The sequence below is a fragment of the Dreissena polymorpha genome, chromosome 13 (genome assembly GCF_020536995.1).
Source record: "Dreissena polymorpha isolate Duluth1 chromosome 13, UMN_Dpol_1.0, whole genome shotgun sequence".
Taxonomy (NCBI): Eukaryota; Metazoa; Mollusca; class Bivalvia; order Myida; family Dreissenidae; genus Dreissena; species Dreissena polymorpha.
In genome coordinates, this window is record NC_068367.1 from 37023334 (window position 1) to 37040775 (window position 17442).

Sequence of the window (17442 nt, forward strand, 5' to 3'; positions counted from 1 at the left end):
GGGGCATTTTTCCTTATATGGCTATATATAGTAAAACCTTGTTAACACTCTAGAGGCCACATTTATTGTCCAATCTTGATGAAATATGGTCAGAAGATTTGTCGAGTCCTTGCTTCTGGAAAGCTGAAAATTGTATATGATCTCCCAACTCATTCCATCCCGCGAAACCCTTAAGGTGTCGCAAGTCTAGTACAAAACTTAAACTTCCCATTTCTAATTTTAACAGTGCTAAAATAACGAAAGTAATGCATTTAGTATTGTATAATACCATAACCTATGATATTTATAACTAATACAAATTCGAGATATTTCGTATCAGTGTTTTTGCCACAAATTACAGACTCGTATAGGCTGTGTCCAAATTGAAAATGGTAATAAAGCTGTTTCTCAAAAAGTAACTTTTTTTCTTTAAAAAGTCTCGCCAAAATTTCCAAAAAATAAGTCATTTTTTAAAAATAAACTCAATTGGTTTATTGAGTTTATCATACAGCAGTTTGATGCCCTAGCACATTATAATATACATTTTAGAAAGCAGTTAAACATGCACTTATTAACAATTGGTATACTGTTATCTATAATAATAATAATAATGATTCAATATTCTCAATTTCATGGTTTATCGCAAGTTATCCCCAATCAAAAAGGCACATGCTGTAAAATATGACGCGAAGAAAAATCACTGCTTATGCTTGATATTTATTGTATTATTTACTGTGTCATGTTATTAAACCATCATTGACAGAAAACTAAGCTTCTTATATAACTTTGATAATGAAACCTACATGTACAATGTTAAATTTAAGTAATAACTACCTGGTGTGAGTAAGCAGAACAGCTATTAGAGACTGCTTTTTTTATTTTTACAAACATTTGATGAGGGCTTAAACTCAATTATTACTTCTAAATGATCTTGTACTGGTATTTTGCAGATATCATGCATTTGATTGGCAAAATATATCAATTTACATTGACAATAAATAATGTGTTTTTTATTTTTCGCTTTTCGCTCGCCTGTGATTTAACAAAAAATAGAATAAAAATAAATTTATTTTTATTTCGCTCGCTCGCTCCATTTTTGGGAAGCAAAAATCCGTAGAACAAATCTTCAATTTGCTGTGGCCTAAGCATCGACTATTTCGGACGTATTGTCGCCTCTTATGGACTTAGCATCGACTATTTCGGACGTAGTGTCGCCTCTTTAAGACTTAACATCGCATAATTATGAGTGAGTGAAATGCTGAATAATTTTTCAACCGTGATATTAGGATTCGTCCGAAGATACACTATAGAGGAGACGCTAAGTCCTAAATAGGCGATACTAACTTCTAAAGAGGCGATACTATATTTTAAATAGGCGATAGTAAGTCCTAAAGAGGCGACACTACGTCCTTAAAAGGCGATACTAACTTCTAAAAAGGCGATGCTATATTTTAAATAGGCGATTGCAAGTCCTAAAGAGGCGATACTAAATCTTAAATAGGCGATTCTTAATCATACAAAGGAGCATCGTCGGACACCCCCGGTCTATTCATTACGTTACTCTCCATTCCGTGATGTATGAGCGGAGCGTAATCAGCAGCCGTGGGTATCCGACGATGACAAAGGAGATACTATATTCAAATTTGAAAGTAACAATACCTAAATGTGCGATTCTAAGTCTCGTGAAGGAGAACCTTGGTCCTATATAGGCGATAGTCAGTCATAAATAGTAGATATTTAGTTATAAATAGTAGATCATTCACATCCTTGTTTTCATTTTCAAGCGAAAATGTGTCCTAAAAATCCTATCATAATTTATGTATCTCTTTTCAAATTAGCATACGAGTTCGTGAATTAAGCGATTTTTAAAGACTGTTTATACAATGTATATAACATGCATACATATGTAATATTTTACTTCTATTAATTCATATCTTATACCATATTCATTTAACCTGGGGTTCCGGTTTCCAACTTCCTTCAAAATGCTTGCATTGTGTCAATTTCGCACGAACACAAGTACTTTCGACTTCAAACAACTATTGTTTTGAAAAGTAATACCGAAATAGAACTTATGTTTTGGAATGCAATACTGACATATTTCCAAGTGCGACGGAAAAACGTTTACAGTTGTTATTTGTTTTGAATTTCAAACAAACGCCAAAAAGAATTTCACATGATGGTTTACATAGTTAAGCCTTTTTATTATTTGAAGGGATCTGTTGATAGATTGAAGATTTGTCAATAAATAAACGATTTTTGTCGGAGATTTCAAATTAAAAAGATCAGTGTACGGAGCAAATTTATACTACGGAAATATAAATTTTACTGTTTACATCGGATTGTTGAAATTCAAACAATTATAAAGCGATTGTGACGTGTACGATGTGGCAAGATGAATGTTTCAGTTGTTTTCATTCACAAAGACGCCGCATGATGCGGCGTCTCATCAGGGTTTGCGCTGTTTGCTTAAATAATTTTTGAATGAAATATTCTAAATATAGCACTAAATATAATAGAAATTCCTAATATTGGAAATAAATTGATCCAATTTAGAAGGATGGGAGAGTCCACTAGGCATAAATGAGTAATTTAAATTGTCGATGACAGTAAAGCTACCCTCACTTACACAGTGTTCAAACTGTAGTTATACATTTGATAGTTGAAATCGTTATGTGGTTTTGTTTCAAACTTTTAATCCAGGTGGCCTGGGTTCGAATACCTGAGTATTATTTTTTAAATACCCATGTTTTTAATTTTGAGCTCTTCAATCCAGTTATTTAAATCCGTACAATTAAAACGTCTTATAGCATTCTTAAAAAAATCAACAACAAAAATAAATAAACAAGTTCTATTGAAACAACAATAATGTTTCCTCATGCACCTATCGATATTGGAGGGACTGCACATTGCCGGATGGACGTCAAAATGAAAAGCATATTAAAAGGTGTATTTAAGTATGTACGATGAAAATAGAACGCGATACCAAAACTAGGTTTTCAAACTAAAAATTCTTGCCTTCCGAAAACGCGTGACTAGTCACAACATACAACATACGCATTGAAAACGGTGTTAAATATGTACAAAAATTTGACCACTGAAAACGGGCGGTTCGTACACTCGTTATATTTCCGATAATTTGAGTTTTTGAAAACCAAACTTTATTAAATGTTCAAAGTCTTGAAAGTTTCTTGGGACCGAACTCAGAATCCGAACTTTTTTTAATAAGAGTTAGAGACGATAAAAACAATCCTCAGTGTGGTGAACACTTCGTTACTCCTGAACGAAACGGTAATTGCATTATATATATTGGTAGTCGTAGTCCCTTTAAAGGAGCCTTGTCACAGATTTTGGCATGTATTGAAGTTTGTTCTTAAAGTGCTTTATATTGATAAATTTGAACATTGGATCTAAAAAGCTTCAGGTAAAAAAAATAGAATAACATTAAAGAAAGAAACAAAAGTAACCCTCAACTGGGCTCGAGCCACTGACCACTGGAGTGAAAGCCTTACACTTAGACCACTCCACCATCCGTGCTCATACAATGAACGATGTATTTTATACTTTATATTTAAGCAATTCTCGTAGTGTAACAAACGGTCTTCGCTGTTTGCTTAAAGGAATTTCTGTAAGAAATATTAAAAATATAGAAATAAATATACTTGACATCCCTAATTTTGGGAATTTATTTGATCCAATTAAGAAGGATGGGACAGTCCACTAGGCATAAATGGGTTAAATTCAAATGCAGCTTAATGCCTTCTTACCTAACACCGAACTTACACCTTGTGAGAGATTTATAAGCAATGAACTTCCAATACTTGGGTGGCTTTGGTAAACGGTCCGATTGACTTTTATTTAGTTCAGTTACGCATGGCCAACTTTTGAGGACTTTTCAAAGGATAATTAAATTTGAATATTCTTACAAAATTATCAATCAATCGAGACTGGCTTACTAACAACATTTATGACTAGGGTATAAATGGCACGGCTCTTTTCGGACCAATTCAATAGTGAACGTAGCATTGACCTTTTAATCACATGCATATTGAAAAACAAAATAACCGATACGCCTAACCAGATTGGTTCCTTTAATTGGTTCGCTGGCGTACATGAAAAACAATATCCAATGTTAAAGTGACTTGTGACCTTAAATGCGCTGCATAACAAAACCCAGAGATTTGGAATAGTTTTAACTCTTTCAGTGCGGGAACCGAATTTTGAAGGCCTTTGCAAATAGTTTGGATCCAGATGAGACGCCACAGAACGTGGCGTCTCATCTGGATCCAAACTGTTTGCTATTCTGATAGTATTTTTTGAAAAAAAATCGAAGAAATGCTAATTGTAGAAATTCAGCAGACGACATTTTAGCAGACGATAAATTTCCCAGCATGCAAAGGGTTAAATAATTATAAGAACAAGAAAAAGATGAAATCTGATGCCTCTGATCTTGAATGCGGTACCTCTGGAAAGAAAAGTAAAAGGTCCACTTCCACGGCACCACGCAGACTTTTGAATGTATGGGAAGGTTAAAACGATATGTTGGCAATGAGGTTTTTTCAGCATAGTCGACGAAAAGCGTTACCAAAGCAAACGTTTTTTTCGATTTCAATATATATGATACTTCATGATAATTCATAAATAAAACGATATTTTAAACATGTTTTTCTTAGCCTGGAGTGTTATTTTGCTTGTTTAAATAAAGCCCATGTATTCTTTTTCTGCATCTATGACTTTGTTGTTTAATTATAATTTTTTGCACTCTGTGCATAAGTCCCTTTAAGGCACGTTGACAGTGAGTTGCGTTTGATTGACGTTGTTAATCGAAGTATTTCTAGTTTATACTTATATGGGCCGTGCTCTGTGAAAAGGGAGTTTAATGCATGGGCGTAAAGTATCGTCCCAGATTAGCCTGTGCAGTGCACACAGGCTAATCTGGGACGACACTTTCCGCTTTTATTGTTTTTTTCGTTTGAAGTAATAAAGTTCTTGTCGAAAACCCAGTTAAGGCGGAAAGAGTTGTCACTGATTAGCCTGTGCGGACTGCACAGGCTCATCTGGGACGGCACTTTACGCACATGCATTAAACCCTTTTTTACAGAGCGTAGCTCTATATTTTAATAAGTCAAGGATTCAAATATTACGAGTATATCCTATAATCAAACAAAGGTCGTAATAACCCTGTTCGTATATAAAAATATTGCTGGCCAGTAAGTAAAACAAACCCCACCAACATCAAAGGAAACATAATTCCCAATATTTTTTTTAACATAAAACTCTGGTTTAAACGAAATCAATACCGTCGTTGTGAAATGAAATGTAAAATGAAAAAGTGTTGTCGAATTCAATATTTCGAGATTACGATGCAAGACACAACGTGTTTTCATAAACTAATGACGATTTTGTACAGCATTAAAGTATTACTCGATATTTGTCCCATTATATAAAAAGGAACATATTTCATAGAATATATGCTGAACAGATGACAGAATATACCTGTAAGTAGTTTAGTGGACACAGCACAATTCAGTCATTAACAATGTAAAAAAAAAACAGCCGACGAGTTATCACGACGCGGTAACCCTGGCCCTTTTTCAGGGCCCTTTCTGTTTTACTACGGCTGAATCCCTTAGTTTTCCCTTGACGATTCTAAATTACATAGCTGTGCTATTAAACAACGTGCTTTGTGACCAAAGGCTGAGAAAAGCGTGAAAACGAACTGAGATAAAAACGTATTTACCACACATTGAGTTGCTTGTTTATATTAAACCAGCCTTCTGCTTGTGTTTACTTTTATACAGAACCAGGGTCCGGTTTAATGAAAAACTACAACACCCGACTGTAGTCGCACGACTGTGTGGTCGACCGACACTCGTCGGCCGCCAACTGAACACTCGTCGCGTTCAAGGAGCAAGTTGCCGTGACTGTGGTCGCACGACGGTGTGGTCAGTCATTTTGCACGGGTTTTGGTTGCCGACAAAGCGTCAAGCGACGAGCAGTCAAGCGACGAGCAGTCGTGGTGTGAGGGGTGGACTGCGGTCGCTCGACAGTACGTCGAACAACGCGCGGTCGACTGACGGTCGTCGCTCTCCATTTAACCCGGTTATCGTCGCACGACGATTTTTTGCTGGTACAACCATACTCACTCGACCATGGTCGCTCTCATCAAACCGGGCCCAGGGCTGTTTGGGTTCATTTTGACAAAAAGAGCTGCTGGCTTAATCACTCATCAAGTAGCTTGGACTTGAGGTGTCGCGAGCGATGGTATACAACTTCCGGAGTGTCAGGTTCTACGCTTTATTCATGCGTATAAACATGCTTAGTGCTTATTGAATTCGTCTTGTTTAAAGGGGCCTTTTCACGTTTTAGTAAATTGACAAATAAAAAAAAAGAATTCCAGATCCGCCTTGTAGTTATGATATTTGTGAGGAAACAGTAATACTAAACAGTTACCATGTTCTAAAATACCCATTATATGCATCTTTTTACGATTTAAAATCCTAAAAATTATAAAGCGTTGCAACGCAAAACGATTGAATACTTTGAAGAGTTCTGTTTTAGACCTTATATTGTGTTATACTACGAGGATTGCTTATATTAAATATACAATACATCAGTCATTGTGTGAGTACGGATGACCGAGTAGTCTAAGTGATAGACTTTTAATCCAGGGATCAGTGGTTCGAGCCCAGTCGAGGGTTATTTTTTTCTTTCTTTAAAATTAATCTTTTTTCTTGAGCTTTTAAGATCCAATTTTTACATTTATCAATATAATGCTTTCAATGACAAACTCCAATAAATGTCAAAATCTGTGAAAAGATTTTTACTCTTCATTTTAACCCATTTATGCCTAGTGTCAAGAAAAAGACCTTGGCAAACAGCGTAGACCCAGATGAGACGCCGCATGATGCGGCGTCTCATCAGGGTCTGCGCTGTTGTCTTAAAGGAATGTCTGTAAGAAATGTTCTAAATATAGAAATAAATATACCAGACATCCCTTATTTTGGAAATAAATTGATCCAATTTAGAAGGATGGGAGAGTCCACTAGGCATAAATGGGTTAAATGCGTTAACCAGTATTACTAGTGTAATGTTGTACTGTACAAACTATAAGGCCATACAAAGTCAGGTAAATACAGAGGCTAAAGACGCATGGAAGTTGTAACGAAAGCAAAATTCAATAAGCATTTTCATACATCGACATGCAATACGAATTGTAATGTGCCAACAAGGTGATGGCATTAACAGTGTTCTGCCGACTTATCAAAAAGGTGGGACAAATCATAACTGCTCATGAAAACTCGGGGACATTTTCTATATGTTTTACGCTTTGAGACACAAACTAATAACATGAAAATTAATTAAAAGATGTAAAGTCAATTTAACTCTGTTGTGAATAAAAGAAATAAGAAATAGCATACAATTATCCTATATATTTTACAATCGTACACATTCAAACTGAACTATTTTAGCTTAAAATTGAACTAAGAATATCGGAAATTCATGTTCATATTTAATTAAATCTGTAACAGTAATTGTTTGAGTTTCTGTCAAAGAACTTATTCAATCGTCACCAATTTATGAATATGGATGCATACAACGCGCGAACAACTTTTTATGATTACCAATGAGGTTTTAAGTTTGTGTTTGTTAATTACAGATAAAGAGTATAACAATGTAGAATAACAAACAATTATAAAGCAGCTAGACGATTTGAATGTGTTTTAGTTTTACAAGATTTTTATAAGACATCATTGATACCTATTTACCCATAGTAGGCCAGGATGTCCTGATATAGTTATTTTTTTGTCGCAATTCTTTATAAAAATGTACTACGCAGTGAAAGTGATATTCAGTTTGACAAACATTTTGGTTAAATAGCTAACCTTTTCGTTCTTGACGGGATAACCTGTTATATCTGTCAACTTCTATTTGAAGAAAGGCTTATCGGTTTAAATGTGTCCTGACTTATCATAAGATATCCAAGCGAGGTAGTTTTCATATTCGAAGCTTTGTTTAAATGGTAAGTAGAATACCCTTCAACCCATGTGCATGGATAGACACGAGGTTGGCAGTTTCGGCTTGAAAATATTTTCTCTACAAAAATTGAATTCAAAACAGAAATTTATACTTAAGCTTTTAATCTGTTTTTATGGTAAAGGGATTTCGTTGCAAAATATCTTTGATAGGGAGTGTCAATGAGGTCACGATTTTTCTCTCAAATAACACATTTGCATAAATGATTAACTTTACTACAACAATATCCTTTCCCCCAAAAGATATTAAAATGAATTTATAAATATATCATAATACCTATAAAAATGTTTTGTTGAATGTAATAATTTAAGGGAGAAAATAGTTCATTCTAGAAAATAAAAAAACACAATATAATAATAAGTCTTACCTATAGTAAAAGAGAAGTCATTTAGTTTTGTTGATTGTCGTACTAAAGTCAAATGCTGAGTGGTTATGCCACAAAAAGACTTTATTATATCAACTTTACAAGAAAGTTTGTGAACTAAGCAGAAATAAGCATAAGTCGTTAGTAACCTGGTCATTGACACAACTAATATAAATAATATTATAGTAATGAAAGGCGAAACATAATTAAATGATAAGTTAACATCCACTTATCGCAAAAGGAATACTTTCCATTAAAAGTAAAAAAGTCAGCGCGTATATTATTCTAATTATCGATTTGGGATATTATATATCGGCAGACAAAGATCTACATAAAATAATTCTCTACGTTGAATTGAACCCTACCGAGGTTGATGTCTTGGTGAAGAAATGAATGAATAGGCCTATATCGATACAAAATTCACATTATTTTAGAAGTTTTTAATGGAGCATCTCCAATGAAATTTATACAATATCCAGATTTATGTATATTTAACAGAGGAATGGCGATGGTTAACCGACTATTCGTTTGTGAAGACGATTAACAGGTTTATGTATATTTAACAGAGGAATGGCGGTGGTTAACCGACTATTCGTTTGTGAAGTCGATTAACCAGTTTATGTATATTTAACAGAGGAATGGCGATGGTTAACCGACTATTCGTTAACTTTGTGAAGTCGATTAACCGGTTTATGTATATTTAACAGAGGAATGGCGATGGTTAACCTACTATTCGTTTGTGAAGTCGATAAACAGGTTTATGTATATTTAACAGAGGAATGGCGATGGTTAACCGACTATTCGTTTGTGAAGACGATTAACCGGTTTATGTATATTTAACAGAGGAATGGCGATGGTTAACCGACTATTCGTTTGTGAAGTCGATTAACCGGTTTATGTATATTTAACAGAGGAATGACGATGGTTAACGACTATTCGTTTGTGAGGACGATTAATCGGTTTATGTATATTTAACAGAGGAATGGCGATGGTTAACCGACTATTCGTTTGTGAAGACGATTAACCGGTTTATGTATATTTAACAGAGGAATGGCGATGGTTAACCGACTATTCGTTTGTGAAGTCGATTAACCGGTTTATGTATATTTAACAGAGGAATGGCGATGGTTAACCGACTATTCGTTTGTGAAGTCGATTAACCGGTTTATGTATATTTAACAGAGGAATGGCGATGGTTAACCGACTATTCGTTTGTGAAGACGATTAACCGGTTTCAAACTAAACATGGGCCGCGCTCTGTGAAAAGGGAGTTCAATGAATTTGCGTTAAGTGTCATCCAAGATAAGCCTGTGCAGTCCGCACAGGCTAATCAGGGACGATACTTTCCGCTTTTATGATGCTTTTTGTTTACAGAAAGTCTCTTCTTCGCAAAAATCAAGTGTAGGCGGAAAGTGTCGTCCCTGATTAGCCTGTGCGCATTGCACAGGCTAATCTGGAACGACACTTTACGCACATTCATTAAATCCCCATTTTCACAGAGCGTGGCGCATAAATATGCGGTTACTTAAACTAACATGTGTTACTGTTAAACTGATATGATTTTGTGGAAACATTTTCATAAAGAATCTCATTGATTTTACTTTATCCGCAGGGTTCATCAACAGTGGTCAAAGTAAACGTTTTGTTTTAATAGAGACTCGAACATTCGCAAGTACGCCCTTTGAGTACTATTTCTCAAAGAAATTCAGCAGATTCTTAATCACAGACAATCAGGAAAACCATCATTTTCCAGAGAATGTTATCCCTAGCGATTAAATATCAGTAAATCCAAATACCATCAAATCGTTTGTTAAACGACATTTTTTTACATTGTTCAAGAATCTCCTTTAGTTCCCTGCTGCGTATCAATTTGAAGATGAACCTGTCATCTTTCATCCTTTTTTACATTGAAATGTCTTTCCTCTTGGTTACATTAAAATATAACTAGTGTCAATACTTGTAAACTGTTGAAGCATTTGTCTAGAGGTACATTTAATTCACACAGCGAAAGTATCAGTATACAGATCAATATGTCCTCTTGCATTTTAAATATATTTATGCCATAATGATTATTACCAGAAAAACTCGTCTTACCTTAATGCAGCAACCCTTAGATAAGCGGTAATCCGATTTACCCAGTGATGCGAACCTGTATAGATTCTAAAATTCTCTTTGTCACAAATTGCGTTCGATCATAACGTATTGAAACCGAGATAACTGGTTCGACTGATTCTACGCCTAACTGCGACGATTCAGGGTGGGGTCCCTTGACTATAATTACATGTTCGGTCAACGAAAAAAGGCCGTTGATATTTTGACGATAAATAGGCTTCCCGTAAATAGTGACGATTGTGGAAATATTGACGTATGTATCATGGAAAGCATCGATGAAATACTCGAATCTGTTCAATGTTTTAATTAGCCCTAGGCACAGCAATAACGAATACCCACAATGCCTCATGTCCTAATATTGAGCATATGACGAATACCCACAATGCCTCACGAATACCCACAATGCCTCACGAATACCCACAATGCCTTATGTCATAATATTGAGCAAGGTGATTAGATCATGAAAAATAATTTTTCCGTTAAAAACTGGGACAACTTCAGCAATTTTGAACGTGGGATAAAACACCTGTACATGCATAACTTCGTGGTATTAGCCCATTTATGCATAGCGTCTAGAAAAAAGGCCTTGACAAACAGTGTAGACACTGATGAGACGCCGCATGATGCGGCGTCACATCAGGGTCTGCGCTGATTGTGTAAAGGAATTTCTGTAAGAAATATTCTAAATATAGAAATTAATAAACTAGACATCCCTAATTATGTAAATAAATTGATCCAATTTAAAAGGATGGGAGAGTCCACTAGGCATAAATGGGTTCAGCACAATAAACGAGTACTTCGTCAGATAGGTTTGAGTCTACAGCCAGACTGACAGACGAATATGTCCATGGTTAATATAACCCATTTATGCATAGTGGACTCTCCCATCCTTCTAAATTGAATCAATTTATTTCCAAAATTAGGGATGTAAAATATATGCATTTTTATATTTAGAACATTTCTTACAGAAATTCCTTTAAGCAAACAGCACAGAACCTGATGTGACGCCGCATCATGCGGCGTCTCATCTGGGTCTACGCTGTTTGTTAATGCCTTTTTAGACGCTAGGGATAAATAGGTTAATCCATTATACACCTCCTCTAACTCGTTCCAGCGAGGTGAATGCATACAAATGCAAAAACGTGTTTAGCGAAAAGTATTTTATGTAATAATACCCTTCGTAAATATTTGAATAACACACGCTGTACTGTAAAACGTGGGCAATGGGGCAAATATACCTTTAATTATATCGTGTTACATGTATGTATCGAGTATGACAATTATTTATCATTTGCGACAATTATGTTCACACGAAGACACTTACAGAGCTGCGTAATACCACTATTATCTTAATAACTGTTGACTGTTATAGTGCACTGACCTATAACCAAACAATCGTTTGAATTTTCTAGCAAAACAATTTGGAATTCGTTACCCCAATCTATACGTCAAACAAACAATTTAATTACATTTAAGAAAAAATTAAAAGCTTATATTTCTTTCACACTTTATGAAATAAACTGAACATGCTTCATGCTGTTTTAGTAAATAACATTAGTTGAATGTTTAAATACTGTTCTTGCATTAATGGTTATTGTAGTTTTATGTCTGTCATTTGTTTTTAATTATAATTTATATTATTATAAGTGTGCATGCATATATGATTCTTTATGTTTTGTTCTTATTGCTCAAGATGAAATATGATGTATTTGTTGTAAATTGTATACTGTTAGAAGACCTTGTTGAAAATAAGCAATGTATTATATAAATTGCATATTATGTAAATTCATCTGATGTATTTCTTAACAAGTCTATCTTCTTCAAATAAAGATTTTATTATTATTATTATTATTATTATTATTATTATTATATATATATATATATATATACTATCACCATACTTACATACAATATCAACGTACCTTGAAAGCGGCGATAGTACGTAATGAAGAAGATGCTGCTTCTGTTGACAAGGCGTTGATTAACTTTAATAGGTCACACACCGTTTTCCGTGCGATAACGCGAGTTACCATCGAGATCCATTCTATATTAACTTGTACACCCGTCGAAACACAATGTATAGATACTTAAACATTTTTTCGCTTTCACATCAGTTATTATAGACACGCACATACAAAACAAACTCCAAAATAACGAACGCGCCCGGCTTTTTCAAAACACATTTAAAAGCCATGAAATAGAAGACTACCTCTAGAAACACAAATGCGGAACGTTTGTGCACCATCAGTTATAAGTAAGTGCCAAGAAATACAAAACAACATTCAGAAACTAAAACACATTTTGGAGCGCTTTCATGTTCTAAGCTATAAGTGAAGAGAAGAACACAGGTCTCAATTCACAATACTGAACACCACTTATACTCTCAAATCACAACAATAAACGCTTCTAGCGCTTGTACGCAACTCTCAATTCACAGTTATGAATGCCTTTAGCACGTATACACAACTCTTAAATCACAACAATAAACGCTTTTAGCGCTTATACACAACTCTCAATTCACAAACGTATAGCGCGGATCATAATCCGTATGTATCAAGAAATACAAACATTTATTCCAGAAACAAGACTGCGGTAGTATTTTCACGTCGTTAATATTTACCGATAAATTAAAACATCTTAACAAATCCTAAATCCAGACAGACGAATAAATCTACCGTTTACACAACATCGGAAATGTAAGTGATGAGTAACCTTTCAGCTCCAGGATTCCAATAACACTGTGCTAATAAACGAATTTGAAGCCGAGCCTCGATACAAATCGCTTTTAAAATGATGCTGCGGACGATAGAAACATGCCACTGAAGCGACTCATCGAATGTACTTTTCATATTGGAGTCCGTGATTTTTTTCTCTGCCGGCTAAACAAGCAAGTCAGACGTTTGTTTCTCGAGCGAACTACAACATCCCTGCTGTTGCGGTATCAAGTAGCTGAGAAGGGTCGATACGATCGATTCCAGTAATTTTATTGCGGCAACATTCATCGCGAAGCTGGAATTTCCAATAAGGTAACCATATATTTGTACTTCTAATGATAAATCCCTATGCAATTAATGCAAAAGCCACAATATTTACGCAATATAAATGCAACATTTGGCATATAAAGGACAGCATTTTTTAAGGGCATTATAATTTATACGCTGAATAAATTTAAGCAATACAAATATAAGGCATGTGGTTTGCAAGAGAGAACTCGACACGAAATAAAATCGTATATTTATCGACCGTTTCCTAGTGTAATGCATACCGCCTCAGCGCAATATTTTATTTTAGCCTCTATCGTTATCATATTTTAGTGATTTAGTGTTGAACAACTATGCTTATCCTTACAATATAATATCCAAAATAATAATTTTATGTCTAAACTGTAATGCATACGTTTGAGCAAAATGTGTTGATTTATTTAGCGATCATAGTACGGCGGCATAGATGGGGACATGACTTTTTTGAAGCCTATAGTACGTGCTCACGCGATAGCTATCTCATGCGCACGAGATACAAGTATCTAACACGTGCGCTCGCGAGAGATTTGACGTGCGTGATAGCTATGACGTGCACACGCGTTAAGTATTACTTGCGAACGCGATAGCTATGGGCATCCGCAGGCAATTTTCACTTCATACATAGACGTGTCATTAACTCTTACAGTGCTTGAACCGAATTTTGAAAGCCTTTGCAAACAGTTTAGATCCAGATGAGACGCCATAGAACGTGGTGTCTCATCAGGATTCAAACTGTTTGCTATTCCGATAGTATTCTTTGAAAAAAAAATCGAAGAAAATGATAATTTTTGAAATTCAGCAGACGATATTTTTAGCAGACGACAAATTTCCCAGCATGCAAAGGGTTAACAGGCTTGCTTGGTATAAGGAATAACAAATCATCAACCGGTGGTGCTTTCAAATCACAGTTCCGTTAACAAGGTTGTTAAACACACAATGTTAAACACACAATATGTAGCAATCTAGTATGATAATTACATGCGCTTTTCTTGGTAATAGATGGTTCTCTACTAATTAACACAATCAAGTGTATCCATGATTTAACATCGCCATACAGAATTTACCTTATACAGACGGACCACATTAGAACGCTTGATTTAGATTTATCAGATTCAAATTTAACCCATTTATGCCTAGTGGACTCTCCCATTGTTCTAAATTGTTTCAGTTTATTTCCAAAATTAAGGATGTCTAATATATTTATTTCTATAATTAGAATATTTCTAAGAGAAATTCCTTTCAGCAAACAGCGGAGACCCTGATGAGACGCCGCCTCATGTGGCGTCTCATCAGGGCATACGCTGTTTGCCAAGGCCTTTTTTCTAGACGGTAGGCATAAATGGGTTAATGTACAACCATAATAACATTAAACGCAACACAGCACTGTTAGTTGAAAAGAATGTAAAGCAATTTATCTGACTGCAACAAGTTCTGATCGTTTATGATAACAAATACATTGTTCTGTATAAACACATTGTGATAAAGAAATATACAAAACATCTACTGAATTTAGAAACTAGGACTCCAGATTTCAACCACTTACGCGAATACGAAATCTGGCTTCCATGTTTGATTTGAGGTTTAAAGTCGCTCTGTCTCTTTGAGACGTCATTTTGAAAGGACACCCATCATCAACACGGGAATTTCGAGGCCGCAGAAGAAAAGAGCCATGTATTATTCTATTATTCGCAATGGTCCTATATATATATAAAAAATAGAAGCTAAAGGTACTTATTCAAACTAATGTTTTTTGGTTTTGTGTACAATAAAGGATGTGGAATTATGTTTATAAGCCTGTACCAAGGCTCATGCAGGAAGCCTATGCCGCACGCTCCACCCACAAGAAGAAGATGTGGCGAGGGAGGAAACCCATCGCCGCCCATACGCGCCTCGCCCAGAAGCAGGCGGAATCAGGCACCGAGGTCTCCGTGTCGAAATGGATATGGTGTCTTCTTAGCGACCGGGAGGTAATGGCTTCGATCCCCACTGTGGGAGCGTACTTAACATCTCCCCCATAGATATCAATTACATGCTCTACACAGGAAACGGCGTTTTACGCATTAGGCTATCTATGCAATTGAGCATAAACAAATAAAATAAAAAAGTCTAATTAAATTTGACTAATTCAGACACCGCCTGTCCGCCATGTCCAGTTCCTCGTCGATCCTGCATGAGAATATCCATGCCACCAGAGCCAGACACCGCCAGCCCGCCAGGTCCAGTTCCTCGTCGATCTCACTTAAGGATATCCATGCCACCCGAACCGCGATCAATCATCCCACGCAGGAAGACCTGAACAGCCGCGCGCCGTTCTATCAAGAGACCTCGCCAGACACACCGCGACCAGCGGTAAAAGTATCGCCTCCAGCTTCCCAGACCCATGCAACCACCCCTTCCATGTTTTACTTTTCGCTTTCCGCCCCAAAAGAGGTATCAGCGGGTGGTTGAGCAGGACTCAGGAGACGCCCCGATTCCAGAGGCGCCCCTGGTTCTCGCTGGTACCACCGGTTCATTGCAGCCCTATGTTAACGTGACTTGCAATAAACTTAATTGGTTAGTATTAATATTGGTTTTACATGTACTCAAAACCTAGACAAATGCTAAGTTGTTGTATTATAAACTCATATTTTCTCTATATTTTTCATTGTGATTTTATTTGCTTTTACTGTAATGTCTGCCAAGTTGGCGTTAGGGCATGTATACACGATATGATTGTAGCGCAATTGTCTTAAAATTTTAGTATCAAATACATGAGCCTTGTTCTGAGAAAACTGGGCCTAATGCATGTGCGTTAAGTGTCATCCCAGAGTCCGCACAGGCTAATCAGAAACGACACTTTCCGCCTTAGCTTGATTTTCGGTAAGGAGGGACTTCCTTGAAACTAAAAATACCATAAAAACGGAAAGTGTCGTCCCTGATTAGCCTGTGCGGACTGCAGAGGCTAATCTGAGACGACACTTTAAACACATGCATTAAGCCCAGTTTTCTCAGAACGCGGCTCATATGATTTGCATATATTTAAACACAGGTCACTTTTTACTGAAATTTTAGGTTTATCAGCAGAATATGTATAATGTTTTCTGCTGGATAACAGCAAACCAAAAAGTAACAAACAACATTTATGTACAAAAATATATATTTAATTGCAATAAAAAAATAGCAGAATGTAACATTATATATACTTTATAAAATACAAGTTATGCACATTTAGATTATTTTTAACACATAATATTGTGCCTTAATAAATATCACATTTATAAAAATACTGTGTTGTTTGTGGGTGCCAGTCTATTATGCTAAAATATAAATATAATTTTTATTTAGAAAAATGCAAAAGCATATGTCGACATTTAACATAGTATTTAAATGAACACGGAAATGACAAGGCACTGATTTGTAACAGAACAAACAAGTATAAATCATAAGAAAACGTATCATTGAGAAACAAAGAAACGAAAATTTAAGCGAAAAACGATAACAAAAAAGTATTTACAAAATGTTTAATCTACGATTTAAAAGTACTTTATTTTTAATGTATAGACATATAAAGAAAACAAATTTACAAGATGAAACAATAGCCTAAAATAGAAATATATATATGTTTAAAATGTTTAATTTTGTCCAAATAGTCTTATGCGAAAAATAAAGCACATACATTTTACATAATATAGCATGTATAAATACATTATTTACATGTAGGCAGTTTGTTATAATAACAATTAACAGAGTATACTTTAAAATAAAACAGTATATACACTTTTCGTACACAAAATATATAACAACATGTATTGCAAAATCCAATGAGTCTTTTTGGTGCTTGTGTTACACATATACCTAATGTTTGATAAATATCTGGTAGAATGAAAACATGCAATTATAAAAAATATCTGACTCCATTGACATAACATTCTGTATGAAATATATATATTA

General features: G+C 35.3%; 2 protein-coding genes across 4 annotated transcripts in view; one reads left to right on the forward strand and one right to left on the reverse strand.

The window, feature by feature from the left end:
- Positions 1 to 15186, reverse strand: part of LOC127854870 (uncharacterized) — a 39975-nt gene extending 24789 nt beyond the window's left edge. For 2 of the 3 annotated variants that reach the window (XR_008037182.1, XM_052389957.1), the window contains exon 1: positions 12415 to 12751. Coding sequence is in view for 2 of the 3 variants with exons in the window: in XM_052389957.1 (XP_052245917.1) it covers positions 12415 to 12525 (111 nt within the window). In the remaining variant the exon portion in view is untranslated. Of the gene's footprint in view, positions 1 to 12414; positions 12752 to 15055 lie in introns of those variants that run through there. The other variant, XM_052389958.1, reaches the window with a different exon arrangement.
- Positions 15187 to 15291: 105 nt separating this feature from the next.
- On the forward strand, positions 15292 to 16107 carry LOC127854885 (uncharacterized). Its single transcript, XM_052389993.1, has 2 exons — positions 15292 to 15479; positions 15642 to 16107. Exons 1-2 carry the CDS (start codon positions 15295 to 15297, stop codon positions 15958 to 15960), a joined length of 504 nt encoding a protein of 167 aa, XP_052245953.1. The 5' UTR covers positions 15292 to 15294; the 3' UTR covers positions 15961 to 16107.
- The last annotated feature ends 1335 nt before the right edge of the window (positions 16108 to 17442 follow it).